Below are 23,464 nucleotides of genomic sequence, written 5' to 3' on the forward strand. Positions count from 1 at the left end.
AAAATGTCCAATTCGCACAGCACTTGCCTATCAAGTGCAAGGGCCCGAGTTTGATTCCCTGTACCAAAAAAAAAGCCCAATTCTGGACACTGCTTCTCCAAGGTGGGGAAGGAGGCGAGGACAGCCACCTGACCTCCTCTGCCTGCCCACCACCCCACACTGAAGCCCAGTGGGCAGCCAGCAGGGCGTGTCCCTGGCAGCTGGAGGACACCATGGAGCAGAGGTGCAGGGCTGGACCCAGCCTGGATGGCACAGGCACCCCAGCCGGTGTGAGGGGCACTGGCACGGGAGCTGGAACTGCATCCTGGGAATGGAGGGCTTGGGGTAGGCCCACAGGCAGCCTGGCAGTGACTACCCTGAAGGACGCGGACATCTCCCAGCCTTGTCAGCTGAGGCCCCTCAGGTCAGTTAGGAAACTGGAAGTGGAAAGAGTTGTGCCGTATGTCAGGACTCCTCTGGGAACGAGGATGGGGTCATTCTGCTGTGTGGAAACCAAAGTCTTCTGTCACGGGGGCGGGGGCAGTAACGAGGCCAGCCGGGATGCTTGGGCAGTCGGAGAAGTGGGTAGACCGTTCTGTGCCGGTTCTTCCCTTCCCTACTAACACCAAGTGAGGAGGAGAAAGACTCCACACGGGAAGGCAATGTTCCCCCCACTTAGTATTTGCTTAAATACCTGTTCATCTGAAATCTCACTGAACACCTTAAACCCACCCAGGCAGGGAAGGCTTTGCCTGTATAGTGGTTAGGGTACTATGGTTTCATTGCCTCATGTGTGACAGTGATGCATTATAAACAGTTAAAATAGTTCTTTATTACGAATTTACATAGTGCTTCATACATAAAATACATTTCATTTAAATATTTAAAATAATTCCTGAATATAAGCAGTTTACTCTGATTCTTGCTAAAATAAACGTTCACAGTCAGACCTTTAACTGTGAGGAATCTACTGCACACACGCGGGAGGGCACAGCAGTTCAACAGTGCTGTCGACAGGGCCACGTAAACTCCCCAACTTGGGGGTGATTCTACGACCCAGGTGAGAAGCGAGCGCTGCTGCCCGCGGCCAGCGACACTCACTGGGTTTCACTCGCCGGGGGGTGGTGTGAGGCGGTCACCACCGCTCTGCTTCCCAAGAGCCACGGCATGAAATCAGAGTTGCAGGGGCACACGCAAAGCCTGGCTGATCTTTTAAGCACTGTGTGGCCTGTCCACCTTGGTCTCACGTGGAAGAGACCTTAATGGTCCCACTGGCTGGCGCTCTGCTCGTCGCTGTCCTCCTCCGAGTCGGCAGACACTCGCTTGATTCTCTGCAGAGCTGCCTTGATGCTTCTCTCCAGGTCGCTGGCTGGCCTGGTGCTGGGGCCCGCGCCCGGGTCCTGGGAGACTTTCTTCAGTTTGACTCCCTGCCTGATGGCCGCCAGGATGTCCTCATTGACCGAGGTGCGGGAAGGGGGCACAGCACGCACTTCTGTTTTCTGGAGGCGAGTTCTGCCGTGTCTTAAGGAGGCCAGCACTTCGTCCATGGATCCTGAAATCGCGCGAACAGAGCAAGTACCGTCAGCCCCAGGCTGCCAGAACATTACTGAAACCAGGATTTAAACAAGTTATCCTCATCCCATCCAACAGGTGCTGTGATGACCTGCTAGCCAAAGCAGGGAGAGGAGCTCCCGGTTTGATCCAGGACAGTTCTGTGGTGAATACCTTATCTTGACTACTTTCAACTAACTTCAAATCCATAGCATTATGGGCAGAGTCATGCACAACTTTTTTTTGGAATGATGGTTTTTCAGATGGCCTAAAGAGAATTATGGATGCCTGGGGTAGAAATAATCTAACCACTGTGAGTGACTGAGATCCCTCTAAAATTGTATCTTTTCCATTTCCCTTCCCATTTAAAAATATCTTTAAAAAATTTTTTTTACCCTGCTGTGTGTCTCTAACTTTAATCTTGGTATTAGACAGTGATGACTCACTCTGTGACAATGAAGCGAGTAAGTTTCCACACACAAAAAAGGCTTAAGTGCAATTCTAATCGGTAGCTCAATGAACAGGAGGGGGTGGCTTTGGCACATTTTTCTGTACATAGTGTGTTTAATTCCACCTACATTACCGTGAAGTAGTTACATGCTCTGCTTCTGAGGATGTGAAATGCTGTCAAAACACAAATTAGCTTAGAGTTCAGGGCATGAGGAGAAGAACCTTAAGACCCTGAGGGGGGAGATCTGTCATCCGCTGCTAGGCACAGGGGCATGACGGTGGCCACTGACTGACACGTCTTCCGGGTAAGCCTCTGAGAGTTCCAGCTGGGACTGAAAGGCCCTGCTATAGTAACAAGGGCTACTTCACTTTGGATGTAAAGCTATAACTGATTAGCATTTCCTTCTGGGAGTAATAGGACAAGTTTTGCAATCAAGGGCATTTTCTGGTACTAATTCACACTCATATTTTTTCAGCGTGAGAGAGCAGCATGAGTTGAATAGAGCTTCCCAAAAACTGTGCACGAAACCCGGCTGGAACACACCCCCGCAATGACCTGCGCACGTCCAGCCTGGGCACAAGCACACGGTTCTCGTGCAGACCTCACAGGAACGGGCCCTGTGGCCTCCCCCAGCAGAGCAGACGTTTCTGCTGTGCACAGTGACACTCTGAACTCGGAATCTCCAGAATGCTCAATTGACCAGAGCCCTGCTTTGGAAGTGCTACGTGAAAATCACTCACATCACCTGTCCCTGTCACCTGCCTATTCCAGGTGACCTGCTCAGCCACATCTCAGGAAACAGGTGCACACAGAAGTTTACGAGGGTCTTTCTGAAGCACATACCCTAAACAAGGAGGTCCCCTCTGGGCAGGTTTAGGGAAGTCTCCTCAACAGTCAGTATAAAGCCATAATTAAAATTACACATGAAAACTATAGCCCTCATTATGCAAATACTCAGATGTTTCAGGGCACTATAGTTGCCACACCAAAAAACCCTTTTTTCCTGTGCATCAGTCTGCAAGAATGGCCTTATACATGGTGGGGGAGATTCCTCCACAATAACTTCCAAGCAGTATTCTCCTTAACAACAATTCAATTCTGTAAAGCACTCGGGAGATAAAACAGCAAACTTGAAAGCTGTATGGAAAATATCCCAATGGCAAAAATCAGACTGAAGTCTTAAGAAAACTGAAATAGATGCATCCTTTAACAGCCTCAGAAAATCCCAAGCCATAATGTTAAGTGAAATAAATCAGACACACAAGCTTCAATAGTACATCGTTTCTCTTATGTGAGAAACGCAAAGCATAATGAACAAAATAAAAAATAGATAACAGGAAATGGGAAGATAGATCTTTTGCAAAAGGGAAGGGGACCAAGAGATGGATGGAAAGGAGAAGGAAAGGAAGAAAAGAGAAAGGAAAAAGAATGAAGATGTGTGATGTACACATACCAACTCCTGATGAAGAATGTAATCATTATATTTTGCAAACATGGAACAATAAAAGTAACATATTAACTAGAAAAAAGACAAGAAATCCCAAGCCATGTGATCAACAAATGCACAGACTGTTTTCTGAGGCTGAATTTTATCAAATTAGACTTGAGCTGTACTGACTATGTAAGAAAAAATACTATTCAAGACAACAAACACTGGAATATTTTAAGAATGACCAGAAAATTCTGGCAGACGTCAGTGGGTTACCTGGGCCAGGAACAGTTTCCAAGGAGCGATGCAGGCTTTCAGCAGGTGACTCACACACCAGAGAATGTGGCTGGTCATTGTGCACCGAAGTCCTGGGGCCTGGGTTCTGAGGAGTGGCGGTTTGGGAACGGAAGGACAGAGCAGGGAGAGGTGGCGGTGGGGGTGGGGGCGGTGGCGGAGGAAGAGGAGGCTGTGGGGGTGGTGACAGCTCTTCACTGGATCTGGAGTGTGTCTGGTGACCAGCTGGGACAGCTATCTGGACAGCAATCTTTCCAGGACAGTCTTGACACTCCAGGGTTTTCAGATCGCTCATTTCATGTAAGGACAGAGCGCGTCTTGTATTCCAGGAGGGCGGGAGAGCTGCTGTCCCTGGCTGAGAAGCGGGCGAGGGCAGCTGCTGGGCAAGGTCACCTGGCAGGCTTGGGGCCCCGGGCTCCGAGGAAAAGGTTTGTAGTATGGACCGACCCGGACATTTCTGAAAATGGAAAAAGGTTGTGGGAAATCTGCTGCACATGCTGACCATCAAAATGTTGACAGGGACATAATCATACACCGTTGTAATTCACACAGTGCGCCTGTCATTTATGCAGCCATCCTGGATGCATTAACAAATAAGGGTGTGTTACAAAAACAAGCACTTACGTTCTTCTCTGTAATAAAATGAACAGTGAAAAGATACACAGACATGGAAATACTCATCATAAAATCCTTAGCATGAATAATCACTAGCTCTAAACGCCAATAATAGAAGTTGGTCTAAAAATGGCATTTATTCAAAATATTAAGCAGCCATGAAAAATCATACAACTACAAATTTGATAAAACATCTAAAAAAAAAAAATCAACTGACAGTGTTAAGTGAAAACAGTAGGATACAGCTGGATGCAGAGGCACTGGCCTGAAATCCCACGCTCAGGAGGCTGAGGCAGGAGGATAGAGAGTTTAGGGCCAGCTTGGCCTACATAGCAATACCCTGTCTCCAAAAAAAGATAAAAAGTAAGAGGTGTTATAACTATAAACATGTAAAAGACAGATAAAAACACCAGTAAAGTGGATATCAAAGGTACTGTATTTCTTTTCTCTAAATTTTAAGCTGAGAGTAAACTTAATAATTTCAAAATCATAAATTTGAAAAGTTCTGGTCTCAGGTATTAGTTTGATAAAGAAAAATCTATCCCTACAAGGAGATGCTTGAGAGAGGAGGGGGCCCTAAAGAAAGAACAGATTCGCCAATAAAATACAAAACGTAATACCATGAGCCATTAAAGTGAACTAGAGCTATATACATTAACGCAAGTACATCTCAAAAACAGAACTCGAATTAAAGAACCCAGGAATGTACACACAAGGCAGCACTACTAATATGAGCTTAAAATACAGACGTCATACAATTCACGGTAAGCTCAGGGGACATCTATCATCCCTGCAGTCTTCTTTCCTCAGGACAAATGGGAAAAGAGCACGACAAGCCCCAAATCCCAGGGGCTGGCATCACCCAGGGACTCATATTACCCTGAACTCCTTAGTCCAGGCTCTTGCCCCTGAATTAAAGCCACACAGACCCCTTCCCACACCACCACAGGCAAATGTTCCTCTCCCTGCGGGCTTCTCTGAACCAACAAAACAGCAGTTTATCCCAATTTTAGGTCAACTTGTTAGATTTTAACTCACTGTTTACTTTTAGCAGAGCACTTTTTCTGCCCTTAGAGCACAACACTTCCTTGATGACATTTTAAAGAAACCTTTAAAAGTCTTGCAAATGAGGAAAAAAGCCAACTGAAGTCAAGGACTGTTAAATCCTTTCAATTCTCACTGCTGGTCTAAACCCCAGCAGGGACGGTGAGCGCCCCCAGGGAGAAGGGTTTAAGACAAAACAGCATGGCGTGATGTCCAAAGCAGCAGCTATTCTGGGGCATGCCTTTTGAAACACCAATACTGGGGTGTTATGTGCTTTATTGCTGTTCTACAAACCACATTTCATAATAGGAGTTATCTCTTCACAGTGCTTCACACCTTCCTCCTAGGACGCATGATCCTCACTTTCCCACAGAAAGAAGATGAGGTGATTGTTTCTAGAACTTACCTCTTTATATGCTCTTAATCGCCGGAGGGTTTTCTGGCGTTCCTGGTTTACCCATTCTTTTTTCTTCTGTTCCTCTTCTTTTATTTTGTCTCTTTTCTATATTTAAACAAGCATATACTGTAAAGTGAGCTCAGAATTCCAATCATATGTCTCGACATAAAGTATGTCTTGACAAAGAGGCTGTACCCCATGGGTCTGCCAGAACGTCACATGATGAAACTGTAACATTTTCCCCCAGCTACTCACCATCTGAATGCTGTGATGCTTGTACAAATACTGGACATTTTTTTCAGCCTGTTGCAGTCGGAGGTGATGATTCTCTTTGCATTGATCCTGGTAGAATAACATAAATCACCTACATGGTTTTTAATATTACCATAGGCTATAGTAGAAAGAAACTTTAACAGAAAAAAACTTTGTATTTTTTTAAACTTTTAACAGAAAAAAACTTTATATTTGTGCCACAGTTTGTTTGTTTTTTGTCTTTTTCTGGTACTAGGAATCGAACTCATGACCTTGCACTTGCCAGGCAGGTGCTATGCCCCTGAGCTAAATCTCCAGCCCCCTGCACTGCAGTTTAAGGCACTCATTAACCTCAGTTTCTACTGTGACTTTTTGGTGCTGTCTGCTCAGCAGTCATGTGATAGGGGCCACCAGCTGCTCACAGGAGGGTGCTTTGGGCGATGAAAAAGTGACCCTCCAGCCACGAGAGGACAGCAGACAGGTCGCCCCCAGTCCTGAATGGGCCACGTCCCCACAATCTGTTGTAATGCAGTGCTTTTCAACATATCCCCCGTAGTGTCATGAACACTAATTATATTTCCAAACATAGCTACAAAAGCACAGCTGACCTATAAACACCTGAAAAATTGTATGAAAAGCTGTATCTCACCTATGCTGAACTGTTCACCACAGCCCCCAGGGTGTGTGGAAAAGAATAGAGCAAAAATACTAACAGTCACTGAACTTGTTTTTGGTCCCACCCTCAATGCCACACACTTCCCATGTCTTAGGCCATTTTATTTTCATCTTGAGCATGAGATTGGTATTATTACCATGATTATCCTCTTAACAGATGAGAAAACTGAGCTCAAAAGAGAGTTAAGTAATTTGCCTAAGGTCACATGGCTGCCAAGGCCATACTGTGACTTCTAGCCAAGGTGGACTCTAGGGCCTGACCTCAACTCCCAGCCTGTTCCAGCCTCCCTAGAACCCAGTGGCAGGAGAGCTTCCTAAAAGGTAAGAGGAGGCACAGCCCTGCTGTCAAGGGCTTCAGAAGGATCACCCCACAGCTACACGGTTGTCATGGAGACAGCTCCAGCCCCGCAGAGTGGCTGAAACTCAGAGCCAAAGGCACAGGCCCTGGAGTCTCCATCACCTGAAGCACAGCTTCAACTTCGCCATAGAAGCTACAGGTGCAAGCAAAAACCTTCAACAGACATACGCTGCCAAAGTTTTTTAAAGGTATCTTTGCATGGAAACTGAAGTATTTTTGAAAGTTAGAAAATACATTATAATTTTCATGATTTTTAAATTCTAGTAGCAAAAGACTAATATGAGTAACCACATGAAATGTAGCTTTTTTTCTGTTGGAAAAAATAAAATTTTTAGTGTTACCCTTTTTATATAAATCAGTTTTTAAAAATTAAGAAATGGCCTCTCTCTTTCATTGTTGAGTATTGTTCAGTTTAGTTTGGTCTTTTTGAGACAAGATTTGTATTTTGGGTTTTTTTTGAGACAGAGTCTCGGTCTATAGTTCAGGCTGGCCTTGAACTTGTGGCACTTCTCCTGCCTCAGCCTCCTGAGTGCTGGGATTACAGAAGTGCAGCACCATGCCCAGCTAGCCTCTCTTTTGAGGGCCCACGTGCTATTTCTTTGAGTGCATACTTCTTAAATTGCTGACTAATAAAGACCTTTATGCTTCTTACCCAAAAGAAAAAAAATCACCAAACATGAGGTCTAAAATGAGCTGAGTATTACATATATCTGTGATTAATTTTATAATCCATAATTTATAATAAAATATATTTCATAATTTGCTACAGCTGATTATTAGAAAGTTTCTACCTCCTGTGATTTTAAAAACACTGTGGATACAGTGGGCATTCAACAAATAATTGTTGAATGAATTAATTAAAATATAGAGATTACAGTAAATGCATAAATCCCAAAAGAAGCAAAGAACTTTTTAAGAAGAATACTTAAAATATATTTAACTAAGCCAGGTATGGTGGTGCACACCTGTAATCCCAGTACTCAGGAGGCTGAGGCAGGAGGACTGTTGCGAGTTCAAGACCAGCCTGGGCTACAAAGTGAGCTCAAGGCCAGCCTGAACTGCATAGCAAGACCCTGTCTCAAAAAGACACACACACACACACACACACCCATTTAACTGCAGGGCTGGGGATATAGCTCCGCGGCACAAGCACCTGCCTGGCAAGCACAAGGTCCTGAGTTCAATTGCTGATATATATAGATATAGATATATATTTTACACATATATGTACATATATTTACATGCATATATTTAATTACAGTTACTGATATCTGCATAAACATAAAAAAATTAATCATTGTAGGAATAAGAACCTTATTTCCAGTACCTCTTTATCTTTCATAAAAGAAGTAATCTCAGCCAGGAGTAGTGGTACATACCTACTAATCCTAGCACTCTGGGAGGCTGAGGCAGGTGGACTGCAAGTTTGAGCCCAATTTGGGCAGTTCAGCAACTTGGCCAGACACTGTCTCAAAGTTAACATTAAAAAGCTGGGGATGTAGCTTACTGCAAAGGCCCTGAGTTCAATCCCCAGTACTGCAAAAAAAGAAAGGAAGAAGGAAAGAAGGAAGGAAAGAGACAGATAGACAGACAGACAGACAGACATAGACAGATCAATGTATCGATCCCTGGAAGGAGAACAAAAAGCAGCCGCCTGCCGCACCTACCTTTCTGTTCCGGAGTCGAGCTCTCCTGGTGCAGATTCTCCCACGCTGCATCTCCAGCTGCCGGCGGCGCAGGCTGAGCTCCTTCAGCTCCGCGTTCTCGCCGGCCTGCAACGCCGCTGCACAACCAAGGATCTGAAGTTCTTCCGGACTCTCACAGGTATCATAATAGACAACTTCATCCTGTTTCTCTAAAAACATGCAAATGATGCCCTTAAACATATTTTACTCTAAAAATAATACAAAAATATTTTAGTGTAAGGAAAATAAAAATCACTTGTACTATATGGCTACACATACCAGTTATAAGGGAACATTTTCCATGGGATGGAAATATAATTCTAATGGCAAAAGAGTATTTTGTAGTATTTTGCTATTAGGATGTTCCAGGGTTCCTTTATGGACCGTTTCGCTGTGATGAACATCTCTACATAAATCTTGGTGTACATTTTTATTACCTCCTTAGCAAATGAATATCAGGCTCTTGATGCCTCTTGTCACAGTGCCAACCACAAAGGCAACTTCTGTCAACAGCACATCATAACGGTGCCTCGCTGACATTTCGTCTCAATTACATATTGATCTTTTTAAATATATGCGTATTATAACAAATTCAAACCCTACAGAAGTGCATAAATTTTATTCTTCCTTCCCCAAATCTATTCAGATCCATTCTCAGAAAAGAACATGAACAGTCTGGCATGTATCATCCAGGTTTTTAAATATTTCTTCCTACAAATATAAAGCACTTATAACCTAAAACTGCTGTAAAAATGTTTGAATAGCTAGGATTAAACTGTATGTTCAAGATTTACATGGAAAAAAAAATTACAGGAATTTTAGGGTGAGAAAAGGTTGGTGTTCTTTTTGTTGTTTTGTTTTTTGTCTTTTTGAGACAGGCTGGCTTTGAGCTCACTTTGTAGCCCAGGCTGGTCTTGAACTTGCAACGATCCTCCTGCCTCAGCCTCCCAAGTGCTGGGATTACAGGCATGCACTACCACACCCGGTGGAAAAAAAGGATTTAAATACATGGAGAAACATAAACTTGGCTGGGAAGAGTCAAAATTGCAGTGATGACAATTTTCCCCAAAATAATCTCCAATTTAAGCATAATCCCAATCAATATTCCAGTGAGGTTTTTGTTTGTTTTGACCTTGCCAAAGTGACTCTAAAGTTCATCTGGAAGAATAAAGAATAGTGAGAAACTGAAGTCACGAGGGGTCCCTGCCTTACTAGACACTAAAATGTGCTTCCCAGGTACAGGAATAGGACGGTATGCCCCCCACTCACAAGATGGTGAAGGAGAATAATAACTCAGAGGTCTAATAATTCTGGAGATGAGATGCGGCCATTCAAAGCAGCAGGGGAAAATGTCTTTAAAGTGATTGGGACTACTGGAACTTTGGGGGCAAAAGTTAGATTCCTACCACAGAAGAAACACTTGAATGATATCTTCAATATGCAAAGTAAATATTCCAAAGAAAAATGGGCAAAGACCATGACTAGGCATGTCATAAAGTACAAATGGCCTTGTAAAACATGCAAAATTTTCTTCTATGTGACTTGTAATTAAATGAATGAAAATTAGAAGACACCATCTTTTCTACCAAGTAGCCAAAACTTTCAAAGAATAGCATGAGTATGAGAAACATGACCCTCACGTTCGGCTGATGGGAATACCATTTGTACAGCCTCTCTAAAGGCTGCCATGTAGCGTGCAATTTAGAAATTAGAGAATAATATGGGGTGAGGAATAATGTATCTTAAATGATTATTGTAGTGTTGCTTTAACAGATAGGTATTAAAATATAAAATGCACAGGGCCCTTGACCCAAGAATTCCTTCTTTAGAAATCTGTTTCAAGGAAACCATCTGTCCTGTGCATAAAAATGTATAGAGGAAAAATCTCTCCTATACAGCTGTTCAAGACAGTGAAAAACTGGAAATCACCACACACACACACACACATATGGCGGGGAGCCAAAAAAATGTGTATATACTCCAGCAGCTCGTGGTACTAACAAATGTCTGGAAGCTAATGGCTACCACTTTGGGCACTCATCACTGCAGAGGCTGAAGGAAGCTTGTATTAATCACATGATGTCTTAATAAATTTAGTATTAAAATATCTATACAAGTTTTTCTTTTCCTAATGCATCTATTTTTGGTGGGTTCTGGGTGTTTGTGTGTGTGTGTGTGTATATATATATAAAAGTTTATATATAGTTTGATATAAAAGTTTACATATAAAGTTTATATATAAAGTTTTATATATAAGTTTATACAGATATATAAATATATATATGTAAAATGGAATACTGTGCAGTCATTAAAATTTTCCTTAGATGGAAGGATGGTTATTATGCATTAAGTGAATAAAGGGTACTAACCACAATACACAGTTTTTGGTTTTAAAAACTGATCAATACTCATTTACATCTGGCATGGTAATAAGAAAGCCTACAAAGTCACACAGCACACTCTTACTACTACGTATCCCCAGATGCTGGGCTTGGGTTTTTTTTTTTTCTTCTTTGTTTTGCTCTGTGTTTAACAATGAATATATATTAAAAAATACTGACAGGAAAAGAAATTTCAACAGATGTCATAGTCAGTGTACAAGAAGTCAGTGCTAATGTGGTACTCCCTCAAATGTGTAATTTAAACATACAAATCTTACACATAAGTTTTTACCTTTTATAAGCCTTTTCACAGAGTCCAACTGCGTAATAAGAAGTATTTCTTCATTTTTTAATATCTCAAACTTAACCTCATATAGTTCCAACTGAATTTCATAATACTGTATCTCTAATTCATCTACAACATGCACGGTTTTTTTTCCTCGTTCTGGAAGATCTTCCATCTTGTTTTCATGCGAAGAGAAGAACAAATTAAAGCAGTGTATTAGTAACAAACTTTAGAATCACTGCAGCTCTTTTCTATTCTTTGCTCATACTAAATACAATAAAGTAAATAGGGCAGAAACACTTCCATTTCATGTGGTGAGACAAAAACACCTTATTTGGCGTTCACTGCAGTACTTTATATCATCTTTGAAACATGAAAACATCGAGTGTCTGAGAAAAGCAAGGACACGAGGCTCTGTCACGACTGGCCGTGTGTCCCGCCATGTCCTACGGTAAAGCTCAGCCCCAACGTGACAGCACTGGGGGCAGAGCCTTTGGAGGGAACTAGATGCCCAGCATGGTGGGATGAGCTCTCTTACTAGTGTTCCTTTCTTCTCTCCACGGACACACGCTGAGGAAGGACTATGAGCACATGGCAAGATGGTGGCCGTGTGCAAGCCAGGGAGAGGCCCTGAGGCACCTGACCGTGGACTCCGAGCCTCCAGAACGCGGAGAAGTAAGTGTCTGTGTCTGAGCCACCCAGCCTACAGTTCTGCCTTACAGCAGCCCAGGCTGAGGAAGAAGGCTATTTACAATGCTCTGCCCTGAAGTCCTAAGGTTACAGGAAGAAAATTCAGTGACTATGATCCTAGGAAGCAGCCTCACTCTGTGTTCTTCACACGGACCGGGACTGGGATGTGGCTCGGTAGTGCAGTGCTGGCTTAGCTGGTCCAGTCCCCAGTATCAGCACCAAGAAAAAGGTCTACTTAAAAATCACTGCTGGATGGATTTTCAAGCATCTTATCCCCTCCCTACTGGCTCAGTGTTAGAGGAAGTGAACCCTCCAAGAGAGTAGTTCAAGAGCGACTTGCCCACGAGGAAACTGATGGCCAACCCTCCACAGTCCCTAGAGTCTCTGCTAGAAAATGGCTTTGTGGTAAGTGAAGACGTTCATTCACAATGCCTGGCAAGAAAGGTGCTATTGAAGATAAAAGCGTATTTTTAAAATAAAGTTACATTGCATCTTTGTCATACCTTTCTCTGAATTTTAGTTCTTTTGTCGTTTAAACACAACTCTTTGGCTCTCATGAGTTGCAGGGTCTCTCGAGCAACCATGAGCTTCAAGTTCTCTAACCTGGGGGCGGCGGTGGCCCAGGCAGCCTGGCCAAATCTCTTGTTATCCGCTTCCATTTGTTTCTGCATTTCTATTGGGTTATAAGTAATAAAATAAAATCACAACTCATTGAAAAGGGCAGAACTTATCTTTAGCTAATCCTTTATTGCCTCCATGATTACCTGCAAAACATCATTTTTAAAAGAAACTGTTTCACTGTAACATTTTTTATTATCACAAAATATATGGTCATTGATATAAAAGGGATTCCATCCCAAAAAGACGGTAATAACTCAAGACCTACCTTGTTGAAGCAGCTGCTGCTTACGTTTTGCTACATATATTGTCATACTGTGTGTTTTGCTAGATAGAAGGGCTTATGGAGTCTGACAGAAACAAAGCAAAACAAAAGCAGGACCTTCACTCTACTTTACATCTTGCATATTTCACTTAATATATTATGAATTCCTATTTATTTAAGGAGTTACAGAGGCTCATGCTTACTAGCTATGTAGTTCTGTTTTGGGAATGTATCATATCCTAGCAAACTGACAAGCATGAAGACGCTCCTCTCTGGGGCTGTTATGGACAGTGCATGGACATTAGTCCCTCACCCCAGCTCCAACGCCCTTGGGTCTGGCCCCTGCTTGGCTCTCCAGCCTTCTCCCTCAAGCCATTCTCCCGCCTCGGGTCTGCCAGGCACCTTCAAGTCAGAGAAACTTTTCAGGGGCTCTTCCTTCCCCCGGAAGGCTGGCTCCTCTCAGCCTCCATGTTTCCTTCAGATACTGGGGCAAGTGCTCATTCCCATCTTGGCGACCACCCTGGTCAAGCCCGGTTCCTCTGTCACAGGCTCTCCGAGCCCCAGTCTCTCTTCTTCACCTTGCTGACTGCCCCTCATTCTCCCTGTGCTGAGTGACCAGGAAATGAGGACCGCTCTCCCCTCCCCACACTGTGGGCATCTGCGGATGCGATCCTCTTGAGTTCCCAGCACCTACAAGACAGCACGTGGCACCCTGATGCTTTCAGAATTAGAACTGCATGTATGTCAGTATAATATTATCACCTGTTAGTGCCTTCACTGTCTCCATAAAATAATTCACAGTGGTATCTTGAATAGAGGCAACAGCTTCTTCAGCCTGGCTCGTCCATTTTTGGGCTTCCTTCTGCAGGGCAGTGACCCTCTGAGGACCCAGCTCATCCTCATCCAGGGACTTCTGCAGAAAAAAAGGGGCAACAGTAATGCAGACCCATTAGAAAATTAAAGCACATTGGTCACTGGGTTGTTTAAACTACTTTTATTACTACTACTTAGTGAACTGAGTTTCCATCCATTCAGTGATCCCTGAGTACAAATGGCCTCTGAGCTGGATCTCCTGCAAGACAAAGGGCTTCTCTGGGCCTGAAGGAAAACTCTAGAATAGCTTTCCCTAGAGGGGAAACATGCTGCTTTCCTATTACTAACATAGTTGTTCGCATGAGATCGGCATTGCTAAGAACTCAGGCTACGGTCTGGCCCACGGCATTCTAGCTATGGCCATGATTTCTTTGAGGGACATGACAAGTAGCTCCTCAACACCATGTTTCTTCTTGGAAGGAAAAATGTAATATAATCTCCTAAATGACAGTAACAGCATGTCATTTAGGAGTTCGAGATTATGTTCAAGATTATGACATATCCTCCTATGGACTGCATGTTTGTGTCCCCCAAGTCATATGTTGAAACCTGAATCCCCAGTGTGATGGTATTAGGAGGTGAGGCATTTGGGGGTAATTAAGTCAGGAGGATTGCGTTCTCATGAACAGAATTAAGGCCTTTATATACAGAAGATGAGGCATAAGAGCGCTCTACCTCTGCTCCTCACCGTGTGAGGACACAGCCGGGCCTTCTACCAATGAGGAAACACAACCTCATCACACACTGCATCTGCTAGCACCCTTAGTCTTAGACTTTCCTGTCCCCAGAACTATGAAAAAAGTTTCTGCTGCTTATAAGCCCCGCCGCTACACACACACACACACACACACACACACACACACACAGACTGTCCAAACAACAGACTTCCAAAATACTGAAGACAACAACTTGATCCAGGCTAGAGTGGCCTGATTTCCACTAACTGTGCTCCCATCTTTACAGTACAGTAACCTGGCAGGGCCACGAGCCTGTGTGGGAGGCGGCCCAGGGTGCAGGCACAGAGCAAGAAACCTCCTGTCTTCGATTCCAGCCAGGGGGACTCAAGGCGAGACATGTAACTCTTGTGCACTCAGGTCCTTTCGCAGCCCTGGGATGATGATATGCCTTTTCTAAACAGGGCCACAGGCAATGAAATCAGAATTTGGACAGCATTTACTGAAGTTCAAATTACGGCATTGCAACCTCCAGCCCTGCTACTGAAAAGGTCGGCCTGTTTCTAAGAAACCTACATGTGTCCCTAGAGATGGAAAATAAACTAAAGTCAATCAACGTATCCCAAAAATACATCAGCCCAAAGGTATTTAATGCTTAATGCAGGATTCTTTGGTACTGAGAGGATCAACAATGCAAACATCATTTTTATCTTTTTTTTGGATGGGGGGGCTGCTAAGGATCAAGCCTGGATATGTTAAGCACCCCTGAGCTGTACCCCCAACCCCAATTCTTAAAATCAATTTTAAATATAAGCTCAACATATCTATAATATCATCTAAACATAAAGATGAACCCAAACAAAGCAAAAATATAGATGAACCTGAAATGTAGCTAAAGACATACTATGACAGACAGTAAATCTGATAAAAATATAAGGAGACATACCAAAATATTAAGCTTACTTGAAGTTGCAAGTTCTCGCATAACCCTGAACGGCTCCAGTAAATACTGGAAAAACGTGGTTGCACTCAGCACTAATTCCTGATATGCTTCATCTTCCTCTTGATAAAGTTCCATTAATGCTACCATGGTGTTGGTTTTTCCATGTCCTTGAAGAATCTAGAAGGCAAAATATAAAGGTCAGTGCTGGGCGTTATTTATAAAATCATACCAAACACAACTAAATAAAAGAAACCTAATGTTCTCAGCTTTAATACATCCATTTTAAATATCGATTGAATATGAAAATGTTGTCATGCACCTAAAATGTCAAATAAAACAAAATGGTATATCCACGGCAAAATATCTGCCATCAGTGAGCACTGTATTTTCAAAGACTATTTAAAAAGATGAGGACTTCTGTCATATTAAACAAGGAAAAAACAGAGCACAAAATTTTATGTCAACAGTGTACTAAGTTCACAGATAAGAGGACCCAAAAGAGATAAATATTACCAGCAGTTATCTTCAGGTCCCATATGGTGGGTGGTGTGTCTTCATTTGACTTGTCTGACTGTAAAGAAGCGTACTTCTTTCTAAATACTCAAGAAGACACTCTAGAGATATCACAAGGACTTCCTCAGCAAGTTGATACCCTTCCTTCCCCAGGTTCATATCCTGCCTGGCCACCAGCAGAGTGTACCTATTTATGGAGCCTGCACTGCTGCTCTCGTGCCTGCTAAGCACAGCTTCTAATATAGGCCAGAAAATACACTGATCAGCTTATAATCCAGGTGAACCTGTGTGCTAAGAAATGACCTTCCCCACTGAAGAAGAGAGACCAGAGGAAAAAAATGGCAGAGTGGTGACTGGTAGCAAAATTTGGTGTCTCCAAGATCTGGAATACCACCATTCAAAAATAACAACTTGGCACAGAAAAGAAGATCAGGAATCTGGAATGAACTTAAAGGAAAATTTAGAAACTACAGAGAAGTGGAAAGAAGGTCCACAATGCGAAGGAAAAAAAGGAAACAACTGAGGCTCTTTCCCCAACTCCCATGGCTCATGGAGAGAAGGGCTCCCCAGAAGCAAACTGGGAGAGAGAGCCATAGGAGACAGCAGGGAGAACGCTAGAAAAAGATCCCCAGAGAAGCTGAAGCCCAGGCCAGGAAAGGCGCAGGCCCCAGCCCCGGAAGTGAGGAGCCAGGCCCAGCTGAGTGGTGCTGTGCGAAAGGGCCTGTGGGCTTTAATGCTTCAATTGCCTGCACGCAGCACAAAGCCGAGGACTGGGGTCTCCCCTGTGCAGCAGTGTGCTGGGTACCCACAGGGGCCTCTGGGATAGGGGCACCTCACACACCCACAGGCCGCGAGGCTGGGTGGAGAAAACCAAGACTTGCTGGGCTCCAAAACTGCAGATGCTGGAGGAAAGCACTTATTTAAAAATAGAGAAAAAAACTTATTTTGTTTGGGACTCATTTTCTTTCTTCTTTTTTTCCTCCTTTTCTTTTTCTTTTTAATTTTTAAATTTTTATTCTCATTATTTTTCCCTTTTTTGTTTTACTTTTCTTTTTTTCAGCTACCTTTAATTCTGTAACTCTCCTTCTCTCCATAAGAAAATTCTTTGCCTCACTTTTCTCTCCTCCTTCTCATCTCCCACTGTTCAATTTTTCAAATTTTTCTTTTTGCATCTTCGCATTGCCAACCCCTACATATTTAATAGTACAAATGGACTTTTATTAATCTTTTGATACTTAACTATGGTACTACTGTTGAGTTCTTTTCTATCATTAATGGAAATGTAGTTATTGCAGTTAGCAGATATTTGCTGTATGCCAATATCTGGTCTGTCTTAGGGTTTATGCTAAAATAGGTTTCTTTTCTAGGGTTAAGGGTGGTACATTTTTGGTTCTTATGGCATGGCAGTAACCAGTTTGTGTTGGATGATATTACTGTTGCTAACTTACTTCATACTGCCAGGGTCATGAGGTTAGTAATAGGTTTTCTCTGTGTGCCAATACCTGGAGTATCTTTATGACACTGACAAAAATGCAGTCCATTCCCAGAAAACTGGGTGCTAAGCCAACACACCGCATTGTCCCTCCCATATAAACACAGGTGACCAGATCTTGGGACAGAGGCAAAAGACTAAGGTTAGCCACACACTGAGTGCATCACTGGAAAGTAGACTAAATAAAGAACTTTCCATACTAGCAACATGGTCTTTCCACTAGAAGCACCTGCATATCTATGCACAAAACAAAACAAACTAAAAAAACCACAAAACAATAGGAACATGAGAAGACAAGGGAACAAAATGACTCCAGAAACTCCCAACTCCCACCTAAGCCGATCCATTAGGCATTGAGAAGGAAAGTGAAAAACCACACAGGTAAATTATGTGAAAAGATAACAGAGGAGACTAAAACAGATCGGTGAAATCCTCCATGGGCTAACAGAAAATATAACCAATCAGATAATGGAAGTAATAATCAGGGAGCGTCCAGAAGACACAAATAAAAGCTAGCTCATCTAAACAAAACGATACAAAATATGAATGACCAGTTTAGCAAAGAACTAGAGTCCATGAAAAGATTTCAAACAGAAATCCAGGAAATTAAGTTATATTAAAAGTATGGGCAAGGGGCTGGGGATTTAGCTCAGCGGCAAAAGCACCTGCCTGGCAAGCGCAAGGTCGTGAGTTCAGTTCCCAGTACCGGAGAAAAACCAAAAAAACAAAAAATAAAAAAATAAAAATAAAAGTATGGGCAGCAGAAGTGCTAGACCATAAAGCATGCTTAAGTAAATACAAAGAATAAGAGTTATCCCGTGCATATTATCAGATCACAGTGCAATGAAACTAGAAATCAGTGGCAAAAGAAGCCACGGAAATTATGCAAACAAATGGAAATTAAACAACACTCTTGAATAATCAGTGAGTCACAGAAGAAATGAGTTTCTAGACTCAAACAATAAAGGCAGTACAACATACCAGAACCTATGGACACAATGAAAGCAGTCCTAAAAGGGAGGTTTATAGTTGTGAATGCCCACATCAAAATAACACAGCAAGCACAAATACAGTATATTCCTGACTTAGGAACATTTGAGTTGCGAACTTTCACAGATATGGACGGACCTCGCATTATGAACGTTCCTAGATGCAAACCAATCACAGAAGTAGCTCAAGTGTCTGCCGGACAGTGTCACAGTTGTGCTGCTGTGTGCTCACTGTACAGTGTAACAGTGTACAGTAGTACAGTGCTCAATCAGTGCCCAAGAGTTTGTCTACCGCAGTGACAGCAAACCTTTAGAGCTTTCAATGATACAGTCCGCTGTGGCACGCGTGCCATAGGTTTGCCACCACTGCCCTAGCCAATATTACAACACAAAAAGGACAGAAAAGACCAAATAAATGCAATTAGAAATGGAAAAGATAAAATCACAACCGAATCTGCCGAAATCAAGATTATTAGTATGTATAATGGTACCTCAGTCTATAAATTTAATTTGTTTTATGATTTTGGGGAAGATGGGTGCATTTGTGTTTGTGTGGCAAATATGGCCATTGTTGTGTTGTCATCCAGTATGGAGTTTGTGAACAGAAGCAAAATTTTGCCAAATACTTTTGTTTGTGAACCAAATTGTTCACAAACAGAAGCATTTATGAACCAAAGTATTATAGTACTTTGGGAACCTGTACTCTAATAAAATGGAGAATTCAGAATAGATTCCTAGATACATATGCATTACCAAAGCTGAACCACGAAGACATGAAAATACTAAATAATCCAATCTTACCAGGCAAAGAGATTGAAGTAAAAAAACTACCAACAAAAGTGCAGATCCTGATGGACTCACTCCCCAATTCAAGAACTTTAGGAAAGATCTGATAAACACTCTTCAGACTCTTTAATGAAAAAGAAAAGGAAGGAGTGCTCCCAAAGTCATTCCTGGAATCACTGCCCTGATGCCAAAACCAGAAAAAGAGTCAACAAAAGAAGAAAACTACAGGCTAGTCTTTTAAATCAACACTGATGCAAAAATCCTCAACAAGATACTGGCAGGCTGGATGCAACAAACCATCTAAAAGAACATCTATCATGACCAAGTAGGATTCATCCCAGGGAGGCAGGGATGGCCCAACATACACAAATCAATAAATGTAATGCACCACAAAAACAGAAGCAGCAACAAAACTCCCATTATCTCAGTTGACTGAGAAAAACCCTTTGATAAAATCCAACATCCATATGATACAAACCATGAAGAAAATAGGTATAGAAAATCTTTATCGCAATCTGATAAAAGCCATATATGACAAATCAATAGCCAACAACATATTAAATAAGAAGAAGCTGAAAGTTTCCCCTCTATAATCAGGAGCAAGACAAGGTTGTCTGCAATCACCACTACTGTTTGATACACTTATCAAAACATTAGCCAGAGAAATCAGGAGAGAGAAAGAATCAAAAGGAATACGTATAGGAAAGAAAAAGTCAATTTATCATTATCTGCAGATGACATGATCCTCTCCATGGAAGACCCAAAAACTTTCACCAAAAGACTCCCAGAATTAATACTCAAATTCAGTAGTGCAGGGGCTGGGGATTTAGCTCAGCAGCAAAAGCGCCTGCCTCGCAAGCGCAAGGTTGTGAGTTCGGTTCCCGGTACCGGAAAAAAACCAAAAAAAAAAAAACAAATTCAGTAGTGCAGTAGGGTACAAAGTCAACACACAAAAAATTAACAGTGTTCCTATGCACCAATAATAAACTCACCAAGAATGAAATTAAGAGGAAAAAAAGACTTTCACAGTAGCATCAAAAAAAGTTAAATACTTAGGAATTAACCTAACCAAGGAAGTGAAAGATCTCTACTATAAAACTAGAAAGATCTCTACAATAAAAACTACAGTACTCTGAAAAAGATTGAAGAGGACATCTGAAAATGGAAAGATATCCCCTATTCCTGGATAAGCAGAACAAATATACTCAAAATAACAATATTTCCAAAATTGATATGCAGATTTAATGGAATCCCAGTCAAAATACCAATAGCATTCCTCACAGAAGTAGAGAAAACAATCCTAAATTTCATATGGAATCAGAAATTCATGGTTTGTGTCTGGATGCCCCCCCCTAAAGCTCCCTGTGGTCGTGAGGGCAGGGCAGGGGGGTTCAGAGGTGGCTGAATCTAGAGTTTGTGATTGGTTCCTGGTCTAGTGCTGGGATTAGGGATGTGAGTGCTACACCGCCCCGGGTGGGTATCCTACATACAATAAAAGAGGCAGAAAGAGGCTAGTTTCCTTCCTTTTTGCTCTTTTTGCTTTTGGTATCTTCTACCACCATGAACTACTGCCCCTCTGCCATGTGCCACCCTGCCTTGGAGCCAGGTGATTATGGACCAAAACCTCTCCAAACTATCACTAAAAAAATCTTTCTCCCTTAATTTGGGGCATCGGGTATTTTGTCTCAGCAATGAGAAAAGTAACTAAGACAGACCCAGAATAACAAAAGCAATCCTCGGCAACAAGTGCAAGGCAGGGGGCATCACAACCCCAGACTTCAAGTTATGCTACAAAGCTCCAGTGATAAAAACAGCATAGTAGGGCTGGGGATACAGCTCAGCACACAGGGCCTGTCTGGCAAGCACAAGGTCCTGCGTTTGATTCCCGGTACAAAAAAAAAAAAAACCAAACCAAAACAGTAACAAAAAACCCAGCATGGTATTGGCAAAAAGCAGCCATGTGCATCAACAGAACAGAATGAGAGGATACAGAAAAAACTCCAAGCACATTCAGATGCCTGATCTTTGACAAAAAGGCAAAAATTTAACAATGGAGGAAAGACAGCCTCTTTACCAAATGGTGCTGGGATAAATGGCTCTCCACGTATAGACTGAATCTAGACCCACATCTCTCACCATGTACTAAACTAAAATCAAGATGAATCAAAATCTGTATATTACAACAGAAATGCTTAATTTGATGAAGATAAAACAAGGAAAACCTTCAAAGACATATGTGGAGGCAAGGACTTCCTGCACAGAACCCCAATGGCACAAGAAATAAAGGCAAGAATCAACATATGGGATCACGGCAATTATAAAGCTTCTGCACAGCAAAGGAAACAACCAACACAGAATGGAGATGACCTACAAGATGGAAAAAAAATTCTGCCAGAGAGAGAACTAATATCTAGAATACATTAAAAACTCAACAGTATTAGACCCCCCAAAAATAAAAGATCCAATTAAAAAATGGGCAACTGAAATGAACAGACACTTCTCATAAAAATAAATAAAAATGGTCAATAAACACATGAAAATACGTTTAGCATCTCTGGCCTTTAGAGAAATGCAAATTAAAACAACACTAAGATTCCATCTTACTCCAGAATGAATGGCCAAGCCTGGGCTACAAAGTGAGTTCAAGGCCAGCCTGAACTGCATCGTGAAACCCTGTCTCTGGGGAAAAAAAAAAAAGAAGCAGAATGAATGGCCATCATCAACAGATAACAACAAATGCCGGTGAGGCTATTGTGGGGAATGAGGAACCTTCTCCACTGGGTGGGAAGGTTAAACTAGTACAGCTATGGAAATCAGTATGGAGGCTCCTCAAAAACTAAAATCAGAAATTCCATTTATCCCAGCAATTCTTCCAGTTATCTTCCTGAAAAGATTAAAGTCATCATATCACAGTGATAAACGCACACCCATGTTAATAGCAGCACAACTCATAACAGCTGAATCTTAGAAATAGCCTCTATGTCCATCAACAGATGAATGGCTAAAGAAAATGTGGTGTTATATGCAATGGAGCACTACTCTGCCATAAAGAAGGATAAACTTGAGTCATTTGTAGAATGAATGCACCTTGAGATCATAATGTTAAGTGAAACACATCTGACACAGGAACTTAAATATCACATGGATTCTTCTATATGAGAAACCCAAAATATAAAGAGCAATATAAATAATAAAGAGCAAAATAAAAGATAAGAGGAAATAGGGAGACAGATCTTTGGCATGGGAAGGGAACTGAGAGATGGAGGGAAGGGAGAGGAGAAAGGGGATAAAAAAAATTAAGATATGTACCAACTTGCCATGAGGAATGTGATCATCATGTACTACAAACATGTACTAATTTTTTAAAGAGAAAATCAAGTAATAGGTTTTTTTTAAACCAATACATTCTTAAAGTCTTCTATTTCCATTCTTCTCCTAAAGGATAAACTGATCTAATCTCATATATGGTTTTATCCAGGTCAGTAGTGTTTTAGAGAGAAGAAAAGAAAAGTTCCCCAATCAAAATTAAAACACACTGACACAAATGTAAAAAGGCAACTGGCACATTTCAGCCTTACTTCTTAAACTATTCAGAAAAAAATCCAGAGTCAAAACATTTAGCTAAATTTTATACCTTCTAGCCCATACAAATTCTGAAATCGATTTCCTTTCTGTTCTAAATGAGTATTAAGAATAGATACACTTCCATGGACACGGTAGGTTTTGTATTTTAACCCTTCCACCCATTTCTGAGCTTCAGATAAACAGGTGAATTAAAGGGTGTGACCAGCTAGCTCAGAGTATGAACTTTACGCTCTCACGCTTAATACCTCTGAATAAACTTCAGCTTGGAAGAAGTTTAATGAGAAACTATTTCTCTCTGTAAGAAATCATTATCAAAAATCAAGTCTGATAAGAAATGATCAAGGGGCTCAAACGCTGATTGGCCTCAATCCCTGTAGTCTCATACTGTAAAGTAAAATCAAGACGGAAGTGGGTGTGTGGTCATCGACACACAGAACCCACATCAAATGACCCCTCTAACAGCTACGTTTTTAAAACCACGTTAGTTTAAAAGCCACATCCTCCTCTACGGCATTCCGTCTCCATCCTGGAGAACCTAGGTCGGCTTCCCCTCGTTCCGCGGTATCCTCGTCCACAGGCAGAGCCCGGAACCCAGCCCCCACCCCGCACGCGGCCCCGCGCCCTCCTCCGGGCGCCCGC

General features: G+C 42.1%; 2 protein-coding genes across 2 annotated transcripts in view; one reads left to right on the plus strand and one right to left on the minus strand.

The window, feature by feature from the left end:
- Homer2 (homer scaffolding protein 2) overlaps window positions 1–3,280 on the plus strand; it is a 157,299-nt gene extending 154,019 nt beyond the window's left edge. Inside the window, exon 9 of the mRNA XM_013512491.1 lies at window positions 2,457–3,280. The gene's annotated coding sequence lies outside the window, so the exon portion shown is untranslated. The remainder of the gene's footprint in view (window positions 1–2,456) is intronic.
- The window catches only part of Whamm (WAS protein homolog associated with actin, golgi membranes and microtubules), a gene marked incomplete in the record, with an annotated part of 23,959 nt that continues 1,286 nt past the window's right edge, over window positions 792–23,464 (minus strand). The window contains 9 exon segments of the mRNA XM_013512488.1: window positions 792–1,531; window positions 3,687–4,161; window positions 5,770–5,865; window positions 6,016–6,102; window positions 8,713–8,900; window positions 11,404–11,572; window positions 12,591–12,760; window positions 13,733–13,883; window positions 15,464–15,637. Of these exon segments, the coding sequence (XP_013367942.1) occupies window positions 1,239–1,531; window positions 3,687–4,161; window positions 5,770–5,865; window positions 6,016–6,102; window positions 8,713–8,900; window positions 11,404–11,572; window positions 12,591–12,760; window positions 13,733–13,883; window positions 15,464–15,637 (1,803 nt within the window).

This window comes from Chinchilla lanigera, unplaced genomic scaffold (genome assembly GCF_000276665.1).
Source record: "Chinchilla lanigera isolate Chin_1 unplaced genomic scaffold, ChiLan1.0 scaffold00015, whole genome shotgun sequence".
Taxonomy (NCBI): Eukaryota; Metazoa; Chordata; class Mammalia; order Rodentia; family Chinchillidae; genus Chinchilla; species Chinchilla lanigera.